This window comes from Chaetodon auriga, chromosome 7 (assembly GCF_051107435.1).
Source record: "Chaetodon auriga isolate fChaAug3 chromosome 7, fChaAug3.hap1, whole genome shotgun sequence".
NCBI classification, from domain to species: Eukaryota; Metazoa; Chordata; class Actinopteri; order Chaetodontiformes; family Chaetodontidae; genus Chaetodon; species Chaetodon auriga.
The window spans coordinates 5026402-5044003 of record NC_135080.1 but is presented as its reverse complement, the minus strand read 5'-3'; the positions used below and the strand labels follow the sequence as shown (position 1 = coordinate 5044003).

Sequence of the window (17602 nt, the reverse complement as noted above, 5' to 3'; positions counted from 1 at the left end):
CACCACTCATTTTTTGAGCTTGAAATCACTAACTGGCCATGTTTCAACCAAGACAGTAAATCTCTGTTTGAAGGGGCAGAAAGGAGATAGGAGTAAGAAAAAATATGGAAATTGCATGACCCGTGTGCACATTAAGACTTTTAAAGCTCGCACAGAGTACGGGAACTCTGTTGGGAAGGCACATATCTGTGCACCACTCTGGGCCAGAGTGAGATAAAGTGGGTCAACAGCTGTTTAGCACAAACATTAATGGTCCACAGTGGATAAATTTGATCGACCCTGGTTATCCTGTAACTTTTAGTCTAGCACCACCAAGAAGTCCAATTTTCCACTTGTCCAACACTTCATTACAGGATCCTCTGAAACGAATGACTGCGTTCCCATCAGAGCCACTGCTGTGGCTATGAAGACATTTTAAGGATAAGTCTTGCAATATCCTGTATGTCTCTTATTGTTAACGAACCCCATGAAATGAGCAAAACCAATGCCGTCTTTTAATATTTTCCGACTTCGCCAGCCTGGGAACCCACTGATTTGCACCCAGTTGCACTGATTATGTAAATCTTAAAAAAGTTTGTAGATGCCAGTGCCCTATTTATCAGCACTGATGTTCATCAGCTTTCCAGAAAGGTAGCAACTGTACGGCACAGCCGGTGTGTGTTGCACTTTAGTCTTATTACAGGATGGGAGTTATTTTAATCTTTTAATCTTACTTGCATATATCACGTTGAGCAAGTAGCTGATCTCAATGCATGAAGATCAGTAACATTTTAAATGGGCTCTGAGACTCTGAGTAGCATACACTGTACATGCTCCTTCAGTCACACGGGCCCGAATAAGCAACCTCACCAATCATCTTCACTGCTGCTTCATAACTGATGGTATGATTTTGAAGGCTGAACATGGTTCAGAATGAATCTACCAATAAATTCATCAGGGCTTTGAAGATGCTAAACATCGTCTGTGAGAAGTGGATCAGGGATCTAAACACCGTGTCAGACTTGTTTAAAGTAAATGTGATTTTTTTTTTTGACAATTTTAATTGCAGCATTTTGTCTGAGGCTGAGACTTCTGTGGTGTAATTTTAGCGGTCACTGTTGAGAGGAATATGAGTCAGTTGTTTATAGTGGTGTTGTTATGCTATTAGGGAGAAATAATAGCACAGCCCAGTGATTCCAAAAGCGCTCTCTTTAGCAGCGTTGGCTGTCTGTCTTCCCAGCAAGCAGCGCAGAGGAATTTAATGAGTCCCACAGTTGTGATTACAGCAGGCTTAATGATCAGGGATGTGAAGGGGGACAGAAAGCTGACAGATTTGTATTTATTATAATGGACATCACTCTCCTCTGGAGCTCAGTGAAGCTCATGCCATCAGCTCCCTGGATGGATGCGAAGCTGTGTTGCTTTTTCAGCTATGACTTAAATAATGTAGTGGTGAGTCAAAACCCAGACAGAGTTTGTTAGTTTTGTCGGGATGTCAGCGGTTCAGATCGCTATCCATGAGCAGCTCTGTCTCAAATTATGATGATTCAATTGGCTGACAATGAGGCCGTGAAACAGCAGTTGTTTCTTTGATTTCTCCATTTTTTTCCTTGTTTCATTTAGATGGATAAGCTGATGGTTCCCGCAAATTATGATGATATAATGCAACTTTGAAAGTGTTGTGAAATATCCGAAATGAAAGAAAGTTTTTAATACAGTATCAGCACGATGATGCCATTATATTAACAAGCAATATCATCTGAAGGGAATTGCATTGCATTTTGTGCGGTTGTCACATTATCTGGCAATTATTATATTATATATTGTTACATAGATGTTTAGGTTGTAATGTCACTGGCTGCCTGGGTAGCACGATTCTTCCAGTGGATAAAAAAACGATGCAAAAAGAACATTTCTAATCTCTATTGTTTTCTTAAAAAGGACAAAAACAAGAATCATGTCATTAAATGTGAGTAGTGACACAGAACAGTAATCAGGTTTATTTGATGATTAAAAAACCACAGAAGTAACCCCAAACCTCTTAATATCATGTGTTAATTGTAAGCTTGTTTGATGTGCAATAATTGTACGTTCTGCCTCGTGTTTTCGGCTCTGCCTTGATAGGGTGAATCTTGGGCACACCACTAATAGCCTTGCTTCAGTGTCTGTAACACCATTTTTGAGGGTTTATTTTCATTTAGATGGAACCACATCTTTTCCTCCTGGTGCTTCTTTTGATGTTTAAGGAGAGGCCTCAGACACTGGGTGGGTTGAGAGGAAATGCAAATAAATGTGAGGGCAAAGCTCTGGCTGTCATTATACAGAGAAGCAGTAAACACATAAAGGCAAATGTGCTGTGTGTGTGAGGAAGGTAAATGCGCCGTGTGTATGAGGAGATGCAGATCCTCCGATGGGAATGTGTGCAGAGGATCCAATTAGGGGAGAAGACAGATGAAAGTGCCACTCAGAGGCAGAGGAGGTAAACAAGACAAGCTCAAAGAGTCCAAAAGTGCTTTTTCATTACACTCAGCTGTCATATACTTAAACTTTCTTCCACCTGTGTGAGGGTCAGGGATGTCACAGTGGAGCCCCACACCACTGCTCTATCTGGAAATAATAGCTGAATGCAGCTGACCATGCTGTTCACCACGGAAAATGGATCCAGTACAGGGTGTTATTTCCTTTGGCAAAATGGCAAGTACCCTATTATATCAGAGGGTGGGTGCCCCTCTCCGGCAAAAACCCATCAAGTTACCTTTTGTTGCCCTCTGTCACATGCTGGATGACTGCATGTTGGTCCAGATGCATCTTCAGGTGGTTTCTCCGTTTGCTTGTCATGAAACTTTTACAGTTATTTTATTACTAAACTAAAAAATAAGCAGACTGTTGCCCAGTTGCAGCACAGTTTGAAAATGCATCCAGCTCTGCGTACACGCTTCAGTTTATCACTTAATTATATGTACGAGAAACTTTAAGACAAAACAGTTGGCAGTGCAACACTGAAAAGAACCCAAAGCTGACACTGCTCAGATGTGTTACAGCTAACTGCTGTGGTTTTAGTGTCAGGGGTATGATGTAAAACCGAAAGTCTGCTGTCTTAACTTTACAATGAATAAATAACTCAATATAGTCATCATCCCACTGTAGCAGTCCTTAGTTGGATGCACACTGACTGTTTGGCCTCTTCATATTTTTAGACAAGCTTTTCTTTTGCTTCTCAGTGTCCTCTTTTGAATGTTTTTTTTTTTTTCTCTCCATGAGGAACAGGAGAGAAAGTGAAGCGAAGCACCTCTTCAGAAACGTTGGCCATTAAAATGCAGTCAACGTCAGCTTTTCGACAGGCACTCAAACCATCAGTGTTTTTTATTATTTTCTCTCTGACTCGTGGTGGACACATTCTTCAGGCACTGGGCTTTATCTGGCTGGTTAGAGTATTTGAAATCCCAGTTGGATCCTGTCATGAAAGCTGTACCTGTCAGGGCAGATTGGTCTTTGATTTACACTGTGCCAATATTCAGTTGAGATTGTGTCAGGTCATCATTCTCCTTTTCTGTCTGAGCTGTTCCTTGAATGCTGTTTGGAGTAATTCAACTGCAGCTGCTGTGACATTAACTAACTAAAACTTAGAATAAAATACACTTGGTCGTGCATAGATGGCAATTATTTACTCTGATATTACCTATGAAGTACTAAGTATTTTTTTTTTTTTTTTTTTTACCACTGCGTGCTGTAAGAAACATCAAGCTCCTTTTATTAAATAATATTTAATGAATTCTCTCGATCATGATATCACTGCACTCAGCAAAGTAATTCCTTAATCTGGGAACGATGGTGACATCTCAGATGGAGCGAAAATAAGAGGAGTAACAGAACAGCGTAAAATAACACTCTGCTGTAAACAGGTAAATCTGGTGCACAAAAATAATCTGCAGTTCAACACACCCCAAACTCCGACACGAATAAATTGACTTCAGGGCGTAAATCAGACCCCTTATTTATCAGCAATAGCATATCCATCTCTGCTTCATCCACATTTCTTGGCCTCCACATCTGCGACAGATAGAACATCAACACAGACCACATTGTCATAAAAGCTCAGCAAAGTATCTCCTTTCTCCAGCAGCTCAATAAATTCAGACGACAGACCGTGCTTCTTCTGAACATCAGTTATTGAATGTGTTGTCCAATCATCTACCAGTCCGGTTCAGCCAGTGAAACCTACATAAACGGAGTCTTAATCAGTCATCAGAGGCACCCCTGTTCCATCAATAAAATCCCTCTTCTGACGCTGATCATGAAGAAAATACAGACATTTACTGAAACGTTGATAATATTCCCTCAATGCACAGGAGAAGCGTTTGCTCAAAACTACGGCAGGTGTGGTAGGTCAAAGTTGAGGGTCTAAGGATCTCCTTTACATCAGTTTGTATGAGCCTCAGCTGCTGCTTGGCTAGACGTCTCTCACAGTCGTCTGTGGCAGAAGCTGTTTCTACCATTTCTTCCACTCTGATGTAACTTGCACTGGCTGGGCAGAAGGCAGGGAAAAGTCAACTCTTAAAAGGCGAGATACGGTATTTAGAATGCTTACAAGGCCAAGCCACATTCTTCAGATGTGCGCACACATCTCGCTCAGCTCTTGTTCACCCACGCCAGGGTGCTATTACTTTCATGAGGCCAGAAAAAATGACAAGCTGATGGAGAAACTAAGTGGTGGCTTGGTCTGCAATCATGGTCATGGCCAGATTGTTTTCAGGTCATCAATGGCTCTAATCATCAAGCTTCAGACTGCCTTCTTTTTTCTCTGCTCATTGGGCAAAATTGATTGTGTACTTAAATCTTCCCCTTTATTCACAAAGGCTGTATTGATTACAATACTTTACAGCTGAACTGCAAGCGGTTGTTGCAGCCGTCTGTAGCCAATAACAAAGACATAATCGCTCAAACCTTCCAACTACCAATTTGTGCTGGTACTCGCTTCCTTGCAGAGAAGTTTGGCGGGGAACTCTGAGTTATTGCAACTATGCCTCATTTCCAGCGCACACTGTGCCACAGACATGCACACATACAGTACGCATGCAATTCACAAGCCTGGAAATGCACAACAGGCAGCGTGAAGGAGCACCGTAGTGTCTCTAGCGCTTCAAATTCCATGCACAAATATATTCCATGCAATGTTAGGATTACTTAATTTTAACGTTTTTATTGTTTGTATTAGGAGTATTAACCTTTGAAATCACACATATCCTCAGCTTCCCAGAAGCATTATAGTGTAAGAATATTTCCATATTCCTGTGGTATTTATTATAAAACTGTCATAGCAAAATGAGTTTGTTCTGTCAATAAAACCCCATCGAGGCCGAGTAGAGCAGAGGAGGTGTGGAGGAGGGGATCTTCCTCCCCGGCAGAAACAATGCACAGAGCAGCACTTCTTTTTAATCATCACTATCAAAGCAGACAAGCAAGCAGCAAAAGCGGAATTTTCCCGGCTCTGGGGCAGAATGAGGCAGTGTTTGAGGATCACACTCAAACTCCAGAATATCGCCTATGGGGAGATGAAGGTGATTATTCAGCCCGCCAATTAGGCCGCTGTTTGCATGTCTGCTCCGCTCTCCTGGTGTTTGTTATAGCACTGTTCCTTACAGCTCCCGTCCCTAAGAGACAAGAGTAAATAATGCACCACGCAGATGTTTATGGGCATTTACGTTGTGCATGGACATCAAGGTACATGTGTTGGCTACTAGGCATTTCTGACTGGCATGAGCAAGACTAAACTTTGCCTTCCTTTCCACAAAAAAAATATATATTTATGCACATACTTGTCAAGGTGCACTTTCTGGCATTTAAATCCAGCTTTTGAAGTGTCTTAAATATTTCCTCTGACAATAATAATGGCCTTGTAACTGATCCCAACATCAATCCTTTTTGTTTTGTTTGGAGCAACAAGATGGGGACCATACTAATGTCAAGCAATTTGAGGAAGGGAGGAAAGGTTTTCTAAAAGTCTAATTTCTTTAGACACTGTGGGAGCTATTTCCTAACAATTTAGATATCACATTAGTCAGAATTCTCCATTTACCGCGGCTGAAGGGCATTATTCATAGTGTAATCGATTTCATCCTGCACTTTCATGAAAAGGTGAATGTTTGCTGCAGCCCTCACTGGAGCACATGGCATAATTTACATTATATTTCATGCAGTGTCTTTCCATCCTCTTCAAGAACACGCATATTTCATGAAACTGTGGTTACCTTATTATAGAAACTGCCATCCATCAGCTTTTCAGTGTCTGTGCATCCTTATTCAGAAGCACAGCATAGAGACACGCACACACACACACACATCAAGATACCTTTACTATATATGATCAAAGACAGATTAACTGTCTATAACTGTCTCAGAGCAGCTGAGAAGCACCACAACGTCCCCCTGCCTGACATGTTATATTGTTTTCCTATTGTTTTCCAACTTTGAAGCTTTTTTTTTGACAATGAGCAACTTATAAAGATTCTTAAATGGCAAAGTGAGAATGATGCATTAGCAATATAAAGTATGTTACATGTTTGTAGTGATTTGCTCTCTTTGACATCAACACGTCCTTTTAAAAAAGCTACATTATTCCACCGTGATTCATGGTAAGACAATGAAACATGAAAAAGTCCAAGAGGAGTGGATGCCTTTTCTAGACACTGTAGTTTTGTGTTTTTGTTGTCATGCATTTGGATCACTTTTTTGGTTGAATTCATTATTTATGCAGTGAATTAAACAAATTAGACAGGCAGGCTGGATGCTTGAGCCATGGCTGAATCACTGGTATTTATGTTCATTTCAGGCTGTGTTCTCTTTGTCTGTTAGCGCTCTGCACTGTCACTTCGTAGTGTTGCGAAGGGGAGATGAATGTTGATGGATGTGAGGATTTCAATGAATATAAACCAGCTCAGCACTGCTAAACCACGTCCGCGCTCAAAAAGCACTGGTGATAAAACCTGCTCTTGTGCCTCTTTTGTCTTATGGCTTCATCCTGAACCGCCTTCTACACACTGACCAATGCAGTGTCTACGTCTAATCTGCACAGTTGGTTTCCTGTCTCAAAGTGAATTTAGTGATGTAATAACACCCAAAACACATAAAAAAAATGTTGCATGCCGGATTTTTGCTTCAGTTTTGCCAAATCGTTACATACTGCTAATATAGCAGGCAGCTTTGAATACAGCCTTACATCTTATAATCGAGTGTCCCGCTGCTTTTGTGCCTTAACCTCAATCTTTCTCAGATACAAAATCAAGCTGGATTCAGATGAGGGTCAGTATGGAGGCCACGGACGGCTGGACCACAACACTGACTTCTTCACAGAGCCCCAGCCTTTCAACGGTCGCCCCAACTCCATGCTGGTAAATATTTCTTTTGACTCATGAAAAGGTCTTCTTTTGTCGAACATCGCTCAGTCCCAAACATGGAGTGCACTCAAATTAGAAGTCCAGGGCCATTGTAGTCGAGTCCGGTCTCTAGACCACTTTTCTAATAGCCTATGCTGTATCACCATCCCTCTCTGCATACTAATTCAAACGTGGTTGGAGGACGCTGGCCATTCACACCGACAAAGTGACAAAATTAAGTATACTCAAAAACGTCAGTATGCATGTTAAATGATTTGTGAGTGTGCTGTTGATGGACACTATTGTCCCACAATGCAGTGCACATATGTAAGCTAATGGAGGAGATGCTCACGGCTGAAAAACATCAAAAGCACTTGTGGGCGGTGATGAGACAGCTCCAGAAATATCTCGGAAGATGAAAAAAAAAATGAAGGATTACAACTTTGGACAAACATTTTTCTTTCTCTTTGTCGTGTCCAAATTTGTTTTGCCTGCAGCGTTACAAACTTGGATGTCTAGAATAATCTCCTATTATTACAAATATATAAAAGGAACATGTCGTGTGTAACAACCTTAGTACCTGTGGTATTCGTATGTGTAAATTTAGGGCATCGCTTTGGTCTCACTTACCTGTTCAGGTGTGCTGGTGTCATGATCCAGGTATAGACCTTTCTGACAGGAGATATCGTAAATGGACAGATGAAGAGCGCTCCATAGAAAAACAGGGTATTCATGGTAGACTTGATGAGCCTGTGGATGCGTTGTTAAAAGGAATATTAGCAGGCATCATTAATGCTATTAGTTACGCTTGTGTTTTTTTCCCGTCAGTCTGCTGACTGGAAATCTGCAATTATAAGTAATGTTCCTCAGATTTGTTTCTACAGTGCGCATTAATCCGGTGGATGTCGATGATATTACAGTAGTTAAGTGTTGTCTGTTTTGCAGGGAAAGAGGTTTTCACACAACCTGTTTTGTGTGATGAAACAGCTGTTAGTGTATTAATGTTTTGTCTTTTTAGGTTTAGCTTTTGATTCGACAAATCAGTTTTCTCAGCCTGAAATCGAGCTGGAGTGAAAAGATCCTTTCGAGCCGTTCTGATGAGGTTTAACTGCGTTGTCTTGAAAGACGGTTGCCTGTTCTGGCAAAAATCCAGCAACTCCCTGGTCTGGGCCTCTCAGCTTAACCACTGCTCCATAATTTATTATCTTCCTCATTAATATGATTAGCTTTTAATGCAGAGTCCAGAAAATGATCAAATAGGACTGCATTCAAAAAAATGCTGGGTCTGTCTGCCATGGGACGGTATCCATTGTTTGTGGTTTCTCCACAACATTAGGCTTTGTTTGTGAATATCATATTTGGCTTCTATGCATTTTACTCTGCTCAAGCTGGCAGTTATCCTGGAGTCATTGAGCGTTGTGTGAATCTGAAATCTACGGAGCTTTCAGATTCTCCGGCAAACAATGTGCATTATTCATGGTGTTAGAACTTACCTTTTCATGTGCATGCCTCTTAAACTCGCACGGCGTCATGGAGGGGAGAAAATATCTGGGAGAAAGAACCACTGGGCCTCCATCATGGAGACTGCTTTAGGCTAATAGCATGAACTAGGTCGGTCCTTGAAATAAAGCAAGAAACACTGATATGCATTTTAAGCAGAGTGCTCCAGGATCTTCCTCATGTTTGCCTCCTTTTTTTCCTGATGTAATTTTTTCTTGATTAAAATGCTGAAAGGCAGTAAGATGTTTATGAATAAGGTCAGGGATGAATTAGTGTGGATCAGCACCGATACCCATGCACTCCAACTGTAACTTGGCTGATTGCGTGTTAGATCTTATGTTAATGAATCCAATTAATGCGTGAGGACAGTGATGTCTGTGAAGTGGTCTGCACAGTCACCCTTCATCTCCTTCTGTGGTTTTTCAGTTTGTTTCATAAAATAATATCTCAAGGCACTCCACTTAAGCTGTTTCACTTAGTACCAGCATTGACACGGCGCCTGATGAGGCATTTGTTTATCTGAACTCAACTTGAACCTCCTCAGATCAATACGGAAAGTGGTGCAGTTGGACGGAGCACTTTTATGCATCAAAAACGTGTTTGGCAAAGCTCACGCTGCAGTTTAGAGCATCAATTCAGCATTATTTAACCCCAGTTAAATAGCCTCTTCCTCTTTCACGCAGACAGTGATCCTCCATCATATTAGCTTAGGTTTCGTCAGTTACTCAAATTCCACATTCTCTTAAATCTTTTCCAACTCTTATTAATTCAAACACCAGTGCTTCACCCACGTCCCTCTTGGCCAAAATGTGAAGTTTAGTTAACAAGTCATCTGCTAATGTTGGCACCATTATGGATTAATGTGCAATGAAAGGGAGTGAGAGGAGCAGGGCTGACAGGGAGGAGGGAGGAGGGAGGCAGGGTGTGGACACTTCTCCACATACTGTAGCTCCTTCACAGGCTCCCTCATAGAGATTGCAGAGTGAGACTCTAGTCTTGCATAAAGATGCTGCTTCTCCTTCTCCTCCTCACACCTACCTGGTTTTGACAAGAATAATCAGACAAGAGCCTCTGCGGGGGCTACGAAATGTTCCCACACATCCATGTTTTATTTAACAACTGTTGCTTTCAAAGTCTACGCAAACTTCTTCTCTCCTGTTTTTTTAATGGGTCCGTCAGTTCTCCAGCCTCCTCGTTACTGGCCAATGATAAACTCTCACGTCCTCCTTGAATGCGTCACTCAGACTGAGGATACACACAGCTGGATGAAGCCGGCAGCGTCGAGAGCGTCCCGATGGCCCGGCAGGCTTTGGCGAGCATCATGTAGCCTTAACGCCCCTTGTTTACAAACCTGGTCCTGGGCTGGTGTCATGTGACATCTCTTTAGCTCTTTCAGTCATTCCTTTTTCTCCATCATAAAAAAAAAATCGATGAGGAGAAAAATACCTTCACTCCACAGAAAAAACAAGAACAAGCTAGAGCCTGTTAGACGTGACACAGATGGTAAACAGGTTCTACAGTGTGTACAGAGGAATGCTGCATACTGCAGTAGAAACTGCTGAGGAGGAAACTTTTATTACCTTTCTATCTTATCTTTTACACACATCTTGCTAAAACTACCTCTGTTTTAATAATGTGATAGATTCTGATAAGTCACACTTTAAAAGGGGTTTATACATTTTAAGGTTTACAAGTTGCTTTATCAGTGATTAATGAATAATGTATAAATCAGTCATTAGTAGAACAAGTTTTAGGTTCCTAGGTTGTGAAAAATTCCCTTTTGCTGTTCTTTCTCATTTGTCCTCATTAGCAAAGGTTATTAAGTCCCAAAATATTCACATTTTACATTTTTTAATGGTTCACGTTAAGTAAGTCAGTAGTTTAAGATTAAAGTACCATCTATGCCTAAAATACAACAATCTGCATGTATTCTTTCTTACTAATTGATAAGATCCATGTCAGTGACTAGTTCTAATTAAAATGCTAATATCAGTTCTGGGTTGTGAAGAAGCACAATGGGAAAGGATATTTAGTTTTAGCAGCAACTATTAACCAGACCAGTGATTCCCAAAGCGGGAATCGCGGCACCCTGGGGTGTTTCGAGGACAGGCCAAAATGCCAAGATTTATCATATCATTTTTCTTTTATTGTGTGTTTTTAACAATGTTTCAGCACATCAGTGACATGATATTAAGTATGCTGTGTTTTCACACAAATCAAAACAGCTCGCCGGTTGTGACAGTACCACGACACACCGGCTCGGAAGTTTTTCAGAAGCTCATTAGTCAGAAAAATAGTGACCGGCAGAGCAAGTGATGGAAAGGTTTGTCACGGTAAACCGAGCTCAAAGACATGCTGATACATCTCAGCCCTAAACATCTGTGTGGGTGATGGGGCTCTTTCATCCCTGGTACACATCGGTGGAGTCAGACTGGGGGGTTGTGATCTCTCTCACAGCAGGCTCACATGTCCCATGGAAGTGCGTGCAAACTTTTTTTGTTTTGTTAGTCCTTGTACACTTTAATATAAGCTCATTTTGATTTAAAAACGTCTAACATGACACTTAATTCATTGTTTATTTGAAGTTAAATATTCGTCTGAATATCTGTAGAGTTCCTTTTATTCTCTTCTATTGTTTTCTCAGTGAAAAGGCTCAAACAACCCCACCGTGCACTGCCTGCCCAGAGCCAAAGGACAGACAGACACAGTTCTGGACCAGTTGGTGAACACAGTGTAACATTTAATATTTTTCTCAGGAATTGGCTGAGACCACAGTAGAGACCAAAGACAGAGCTAAAATACAGTGAATACTGGACCTACATTCATCAGTTAGCCTGAAACGTGACTCTAAATGAAAGCTAACTGCTGGATGTGCATATGAGCAGCTTCACCCTATCAAGGTGTCATATGACATAAAAGAAGATAAGAAACCGTGTGTTTACATACATGCATGTTATATTGAGGTTTGGGTGGTTCGGGGTGCCAAGATGAAAAAATTGCTTTGCTGTGGTCACAAAAAAGTTGATAAAGTTGACTTGTAGCTAGTTACATATTAGCATGCGTTAGATAGCACATATTTATTTATGAATGTAAAAGCATCTATTTTCTATTTTTTAAAGTGTTTTCAGCTGTTTAGGGTTTCTTAGCAGTAACAGGAGAATCGGCAGTCCGGCTCGTTTCGTTTTAGCTCTGGTAATCTGAACAGAGTGAATGTTTCAACAGCTATGAAGCCATGAAGCTGAATAAAAAGGATGAAAAAAGCACTCTACTTACTATTTATGCAAATAAAAAATGTTGCAGCTAAGCCTTCATCTGAGTGAACTGACAACTTGATATACCCAGCAGAGCGTTTCATGAGGATCTCGCACATCAAGAACTCGGACTACTGCTGTTGAACGACTACAGTTCATTCATTTAGCAAAACAAAAACTTAAATAGTCCAGCGCCTCAATTTCCAGAGCGAGAAAATGGGTTTTTTTTGTAGGTTAACCTCTGGTATTTGTCACATTTACAATTTCGTTTGAGTGTTATAATGTCAAAGACATAACCCAAAGAAGCACTGATGAATAATTAGCCGTTTCCAAACCGTTTGATAAACTTTGCATGCATCAAAGAGGTTGTCTCCTTTGACAGTTTCACAAAAAGAAATTAAGCTGATGTGAGGAAGAAATAGACGTGAGGGAAACTTAGCAGGCATGTGGCAAAAGATCAAAATGCGTACATTTCCGTCAGAAACATCTAAGGCCTGATGTTGAAGTCTGAACTAACAGAGTAAAACTGTGACAGGACTGCTTCACACACACATGCTGCGTATACTGTGTGCTACAGACAGAGTTTTTCAATTGTGCACGAGTTAAATCTTAAAGTGTTTTCGCTATTAGCAATATTAGTCAGGTAAACTCAGCCTGATCAAAATTGAAGTCAGTACTTGAAGGATATTTACAACCTGGCCTTTATTTCTGTTAGATATGACAACGTGATACTCAGTAGATTGAGTGCTAATGTGCTAATGAGCATGGTGATATTGGTACAATTGTTTCAGCAATTGAGTGAAATGTTCATATAACCATAAGAAAGAGGAACAACACTCAAAAAATAAGATAGAGAAACAGACTTTATCCTTTAATTGAGTCTTAACTTAGTTAACCATCCAAGTCAGGTTTTTGTTGTTACACAGTCAGATCCTCGGTCTGCCTGAAGTACAACCTACATGTACAGAAGTGCTTAAGGGGAGCTGATCCTTGCTAAGTGAGTAATGGAGCCAAGCAGAGACATGTCTGGAGACTTTAAATGCACGGATAGTCAGGCTGTACTCTCGCCAGTAGCCTGGGTCAGGAGACAGAAACCTAGTGGATGATAGATTCCTGTGAAGCACCTCATGAATCCTTCATCAGTGCGTTTGAACACTGATCAGATTGAGTATTAGCCTGAAGGCTGGACTTGAGTGACTGAGAATGAAATCCAGATTCTCACATGAGAGTGTGATTCGGGGTGATACAAGAACATCCTTGAGACAAAAGAAGTTAAAGAAAGGGCGCACGGCCTCGGCTAACTTTGTACTAATGCAGTGCATGTACTTCAGAAACAGATTGCTTTGCTTCCTCTTCATCTCAGTTTGTTTTGCATGTCTGATTTTAACACTTGGAACAAATTGTCAGATTTGCAAAGGTTCCGCTGTACAGTAACTGCTGGTTGTAGCTGCTGTTGCTTAGACCTGAAAAGGCGCTTATGAGTGTCTGCTGGTGAAGTGGTAAACACCTACTCCAAATGACTCATCAGAGAGCAGCAGGCTTTGTGGACATATTCAGACACATCCTGGCAGATGCTGGAGGACCAGGGATGCTTGTTGCACATCGCCTTCACAAAACGCTGGCAACAGAATTTGTGCTACACTGATGATAACTGTGTCTGACATTATGCCTGACAGATGTATATTAATGGACTGGATGTGTGATCTAAATTAGATCATTGCATTGGTTAATCAGGAATGTGAAGTCATCAGTGGGTGGGTTTAGAAACTTTTGAATGGGGGCTTTCTAATATGAAATTATATCAATGAATAGATGCTGTCTGCAACGAGCCATGGCTGAATTATGACACAGTGGACCAAAACAATTGACGCAAGGGGTCATTTGTAGTCACTTTGTGTCTCCTTGTAGTTGTTTTGTGTACCGTCATGGTTGTTGGTGTCTCTTTGTAATTGTTTTGCGCCTCTCTATGGTCATTCTACTTTGCTCTGAGGTTACTTTGCATCCCTTTGTAGTTGTTTTGTGTCTGTTTTCCTGAATACATACAAATATTTTTCTAATTCTTAAATGCAGCAGACTAGTTTGCTGCACTGATGTGCTGTAATGTAAAGTCAGTGATTTGAAGAGCATGGGCCACAACATGCAACATCACTGTAACTGTGACATCACTGTGATACACTCAAAGGCTCTACCTACATTATACCTACTCATTCAGTTATGTAATTAAGTAAGTCAACTTTATTCATAAAGCGCCTTTCAAAATAAGTTACAAGACACTGTAGCCGACAATACAAACATTAAAGAAAGCATAGCAAGTTGAAACAGAAGCAGAGGACTACAATAATCCAGAAACATGGATGTTTTTTCCACATCTTTGTGATCACTGTCTCTCCTTTGCTGTATTCCCACAGGCCGCTTTGTTTTCAGCTCAGGTCGATAGAAGATGACCCTTTGGTTCTGTGTTTGATGAGAACGTTTCTGACCAAAATGTAACATAATGTGAAATATTTGATCCCTTTTTAATTGTGTGCAGCCTGATTTCTACGTGTTAATGGGTAATCTGGGATATCTAATTCATAACACCTTCGTGTTGTAAGGACTAATATGTTAATTAGAATTTCTTCCACTAATTGCTGTGCCAACACTTGGGACTATCTGCTGCTCTTTGTTCGCAGATTGATGTAGAATTTGCCTCTATTGCTAACTATTTGGTGGAAATAAAAGCTGTTGACATATTCCAGGTTAGGCGCAGTGGTAGTTTTTGTCTAAACAGGTGCAGTGATTCATTCTGCCTTCCCTTCTCTCTGTGGTGCTCCTGCATGAAGACTCTCCCACTGTGACTGTTTAATTAGTCACCAATGTCTGTGTCAGTGTTTCAGTGCCGGGCTGCTTGACTCCCTTGGTGACAAACTGTTGCCAAAGAAACACATCCACAGCGAGCTCAGATCCACTGATGCCGAAGGGCGGCTTGAAGAGTTCAGGGGGTGATTGAATTGTTTACAGCTCTGCTCTCTTTTTCCGTTTTCTGTTGGGAAATATAGCATCATTTATGTCTGCTTGGCTTTTCCTTTGGCATAACTCTGAAATGACTAATGGTACACGGTGGCTCCTTGCCTCCAAACGACACTGTGAATATCAAAAGGATTGATCAAAGACTTTATTAGCTACACCACTCCAAACTAACACCCTCACTAAGATTTCCTTGTACCGTATATGTAAAGAATCTGACATTTCCAGGCTTTTTTTCATGGTGTGCTTATTTTTTGCTGACATGTTTTTTTCTTCAGTCCACCAAAACTCGGGAGATTCTTTTAGCCCAGTTTATGCCCACTGGCAGATTGTATCATCACAGAATCACAAAATTACAGTTGATGCACAGCCAATATATAGAAATGATGAAACATGTAGTTATTGCGTTGATTGGAGTTCAGAATTGAAACTTTTTTTTTTATATATTTCTCATTTGGGATCATCCACTTGAATGCACAAGCAATGTAATGTTAATGATATGAATTTGAAACAGATTAAATCACTGATCAAAAAGTTTGCACCACCAGCTTTGCCAGGATGCATTTTCTTCTCATCTGAGAGCTTGAAATGAAATACCGCAGCACCAGGCACGGCTTCAAGCAGCTGTGACTTCTCCCCTCATGCAGATCCGTTGACTCCAGTGCCACCCAGAGGTCTTTATGCAGCTGCAACTCTGTCACCTCTCTAACCTTGATGGCCCTCTTCGATCAAGGCTGGGGTGTTTGTGTACTGTCTCCTCTGAACAGTTATTTTTCTGCTCAGATCTGAATATCCCTCTAAGTGCACCCCCATCCTCTTCTTCGCCATCTTTTTCCTCCTTCTCCTCCTCTTCATTTAGCCGTCGTGTCGACTTTGAAGCGATCGCATCAAGGCAGCACCGAGTGCTTCCATGTCTGACTTCTAAAATAAGGATAAACCTGAAGATTCAGTCATCTCCAAAATCGGTGATCTCATTAACATCATTAATCTTCAATTGTCATCTCACTTTTCTCCGTTCTTTCTCTCCTGCCTTTGTCTCTCTTTCTCTTTGTCTCTCAGGTCTACATCCCCTGCAGAACCGCTATTGTCCTGGCCAACGAGGAGATAGATTACTGTTATTAGAGGATGATTGTCCCCACAGAGACCAGGATTGAGAATGGATTCCAACCTCAAACTGAGTGTTAACAATCACCTTCATCTTAAAGTGTCAACCTTGCACACCACCCAAACCCACTTTTTGTGTTCAAGTATTTTTCTAAATGGTTGAAAAAAAAGAAAGCATTGTGAGCTTGTCTGCTTTCAAACACCATCTGCAACCTTAGATGCTGTGTAACCCCATTTACTACAGATTGCTCCATTTGGGAAGCGTCCAACCTAACCAGCAGCTAGAAGCTAAAACTTAAAACCCTGCCGAGTCCATCCACCACTAGCCAGCAGCCATTTATAGGCTGTGTTGAATTTGGCGTGTCATCTGAAACACATGACCGGAGACTGTGGCAGCAACACTGCATGCATCCAAACATGGTACAAGCTCAGAGGAAATGAGAATATTTTCTAATGTTATATATGCTGAAATATATTTTACTTGATTTGATTATTTTGTATTTAAATACAAATAATGTTACTGTGTCAAAGACACAAAGAGATTTACAGTATTACCAGCACTTGTTAATTAAAACGTCCAGGTATTCTATCACTTGTCATCCATTTTTGTTAATTTGCATTGTGGGACACTGCAGGTATAAAAATATTGTAATTTGCACAAAGTAATAAGCTGCTTTGAGTTATTATACTTTTAATGGGTATCTAAAGCAGTTGTGTTGTAATGTTTGAATTTTTGCAGCTACTCAGAGGATTTCTGTGGTTATTTATGGCCCTTTTATTAAGCCAGTAATTTGCAGCTAAAGCAAAGTGATAAAATCACCTAATTTGGATTGTTCACAGTGTATTGCATAATGCCCATGTAACATTTTAGCTGAATTACACAGTTTTTTTTCCACTTTGCAAAAAGTAGTGCATATTTTTTATCCTACAGTAGATCAAATTAAATTAGTTTATGTCATGAATTTCACTAAACTCTACATCATTTTGTGTGGGAGAAGAAGATTTAACAGGTACAATATGATTCACACTTCTGACTACTTAAAGATACTGAGATTTATGTGCCCCCTGTGCATTAGGTTCCCCAGCATTCCCCTGAGATTATTGTAGACGTTCCAGAAAAACACAGAAGAAGCCTAAATTCTCACACAGAGCGAAATGTGCCTCTTCCAATTAGCTCTGACTTTTGTGACTTTTGTCTCAACATGCTTGATGATTGAACATCTCAAAGAACAGCTGCAGTGCTCATCCTGTCTTCCCCATGGCTGTTATGTGGAAAGGTTATTGATTAACTAAAATGGATATGAAACGTGGAACATCATTGACTGTTTTTATGACTGCTGAACTAACTCAGTCTGGCAACATGTCATTAAAATGGTCTTTCATACTAGA

The 17602-nt window shown here is 40.7% G+C and overlaps 1 protein-coding gene across 1 annotated transcript in view; it reads left to right on the top strand.

Moving 5' to 3' along the window:
• The window catches only part of gbe1b (glucan (1,4-alpha-), branching enzyme 1b), a 72635-nt gene extending 55033 nt beyond the window's left edge, over positions 1-17602 (top strand). The window contains exons 15-16 of the mRNA XM_076735927.1: positions 7250-7367; positions 16169-17602. Of these exons, the coding sequence (XP_076592042.1) occupies positions 7250-7367; positions 16169-16231 (181 nt within the window). The 3' untranslated portion in view covers positions 16232-17602. The remainder of the gene's footprint in view (positions 1-7249; positions 7368-16168) is intronic.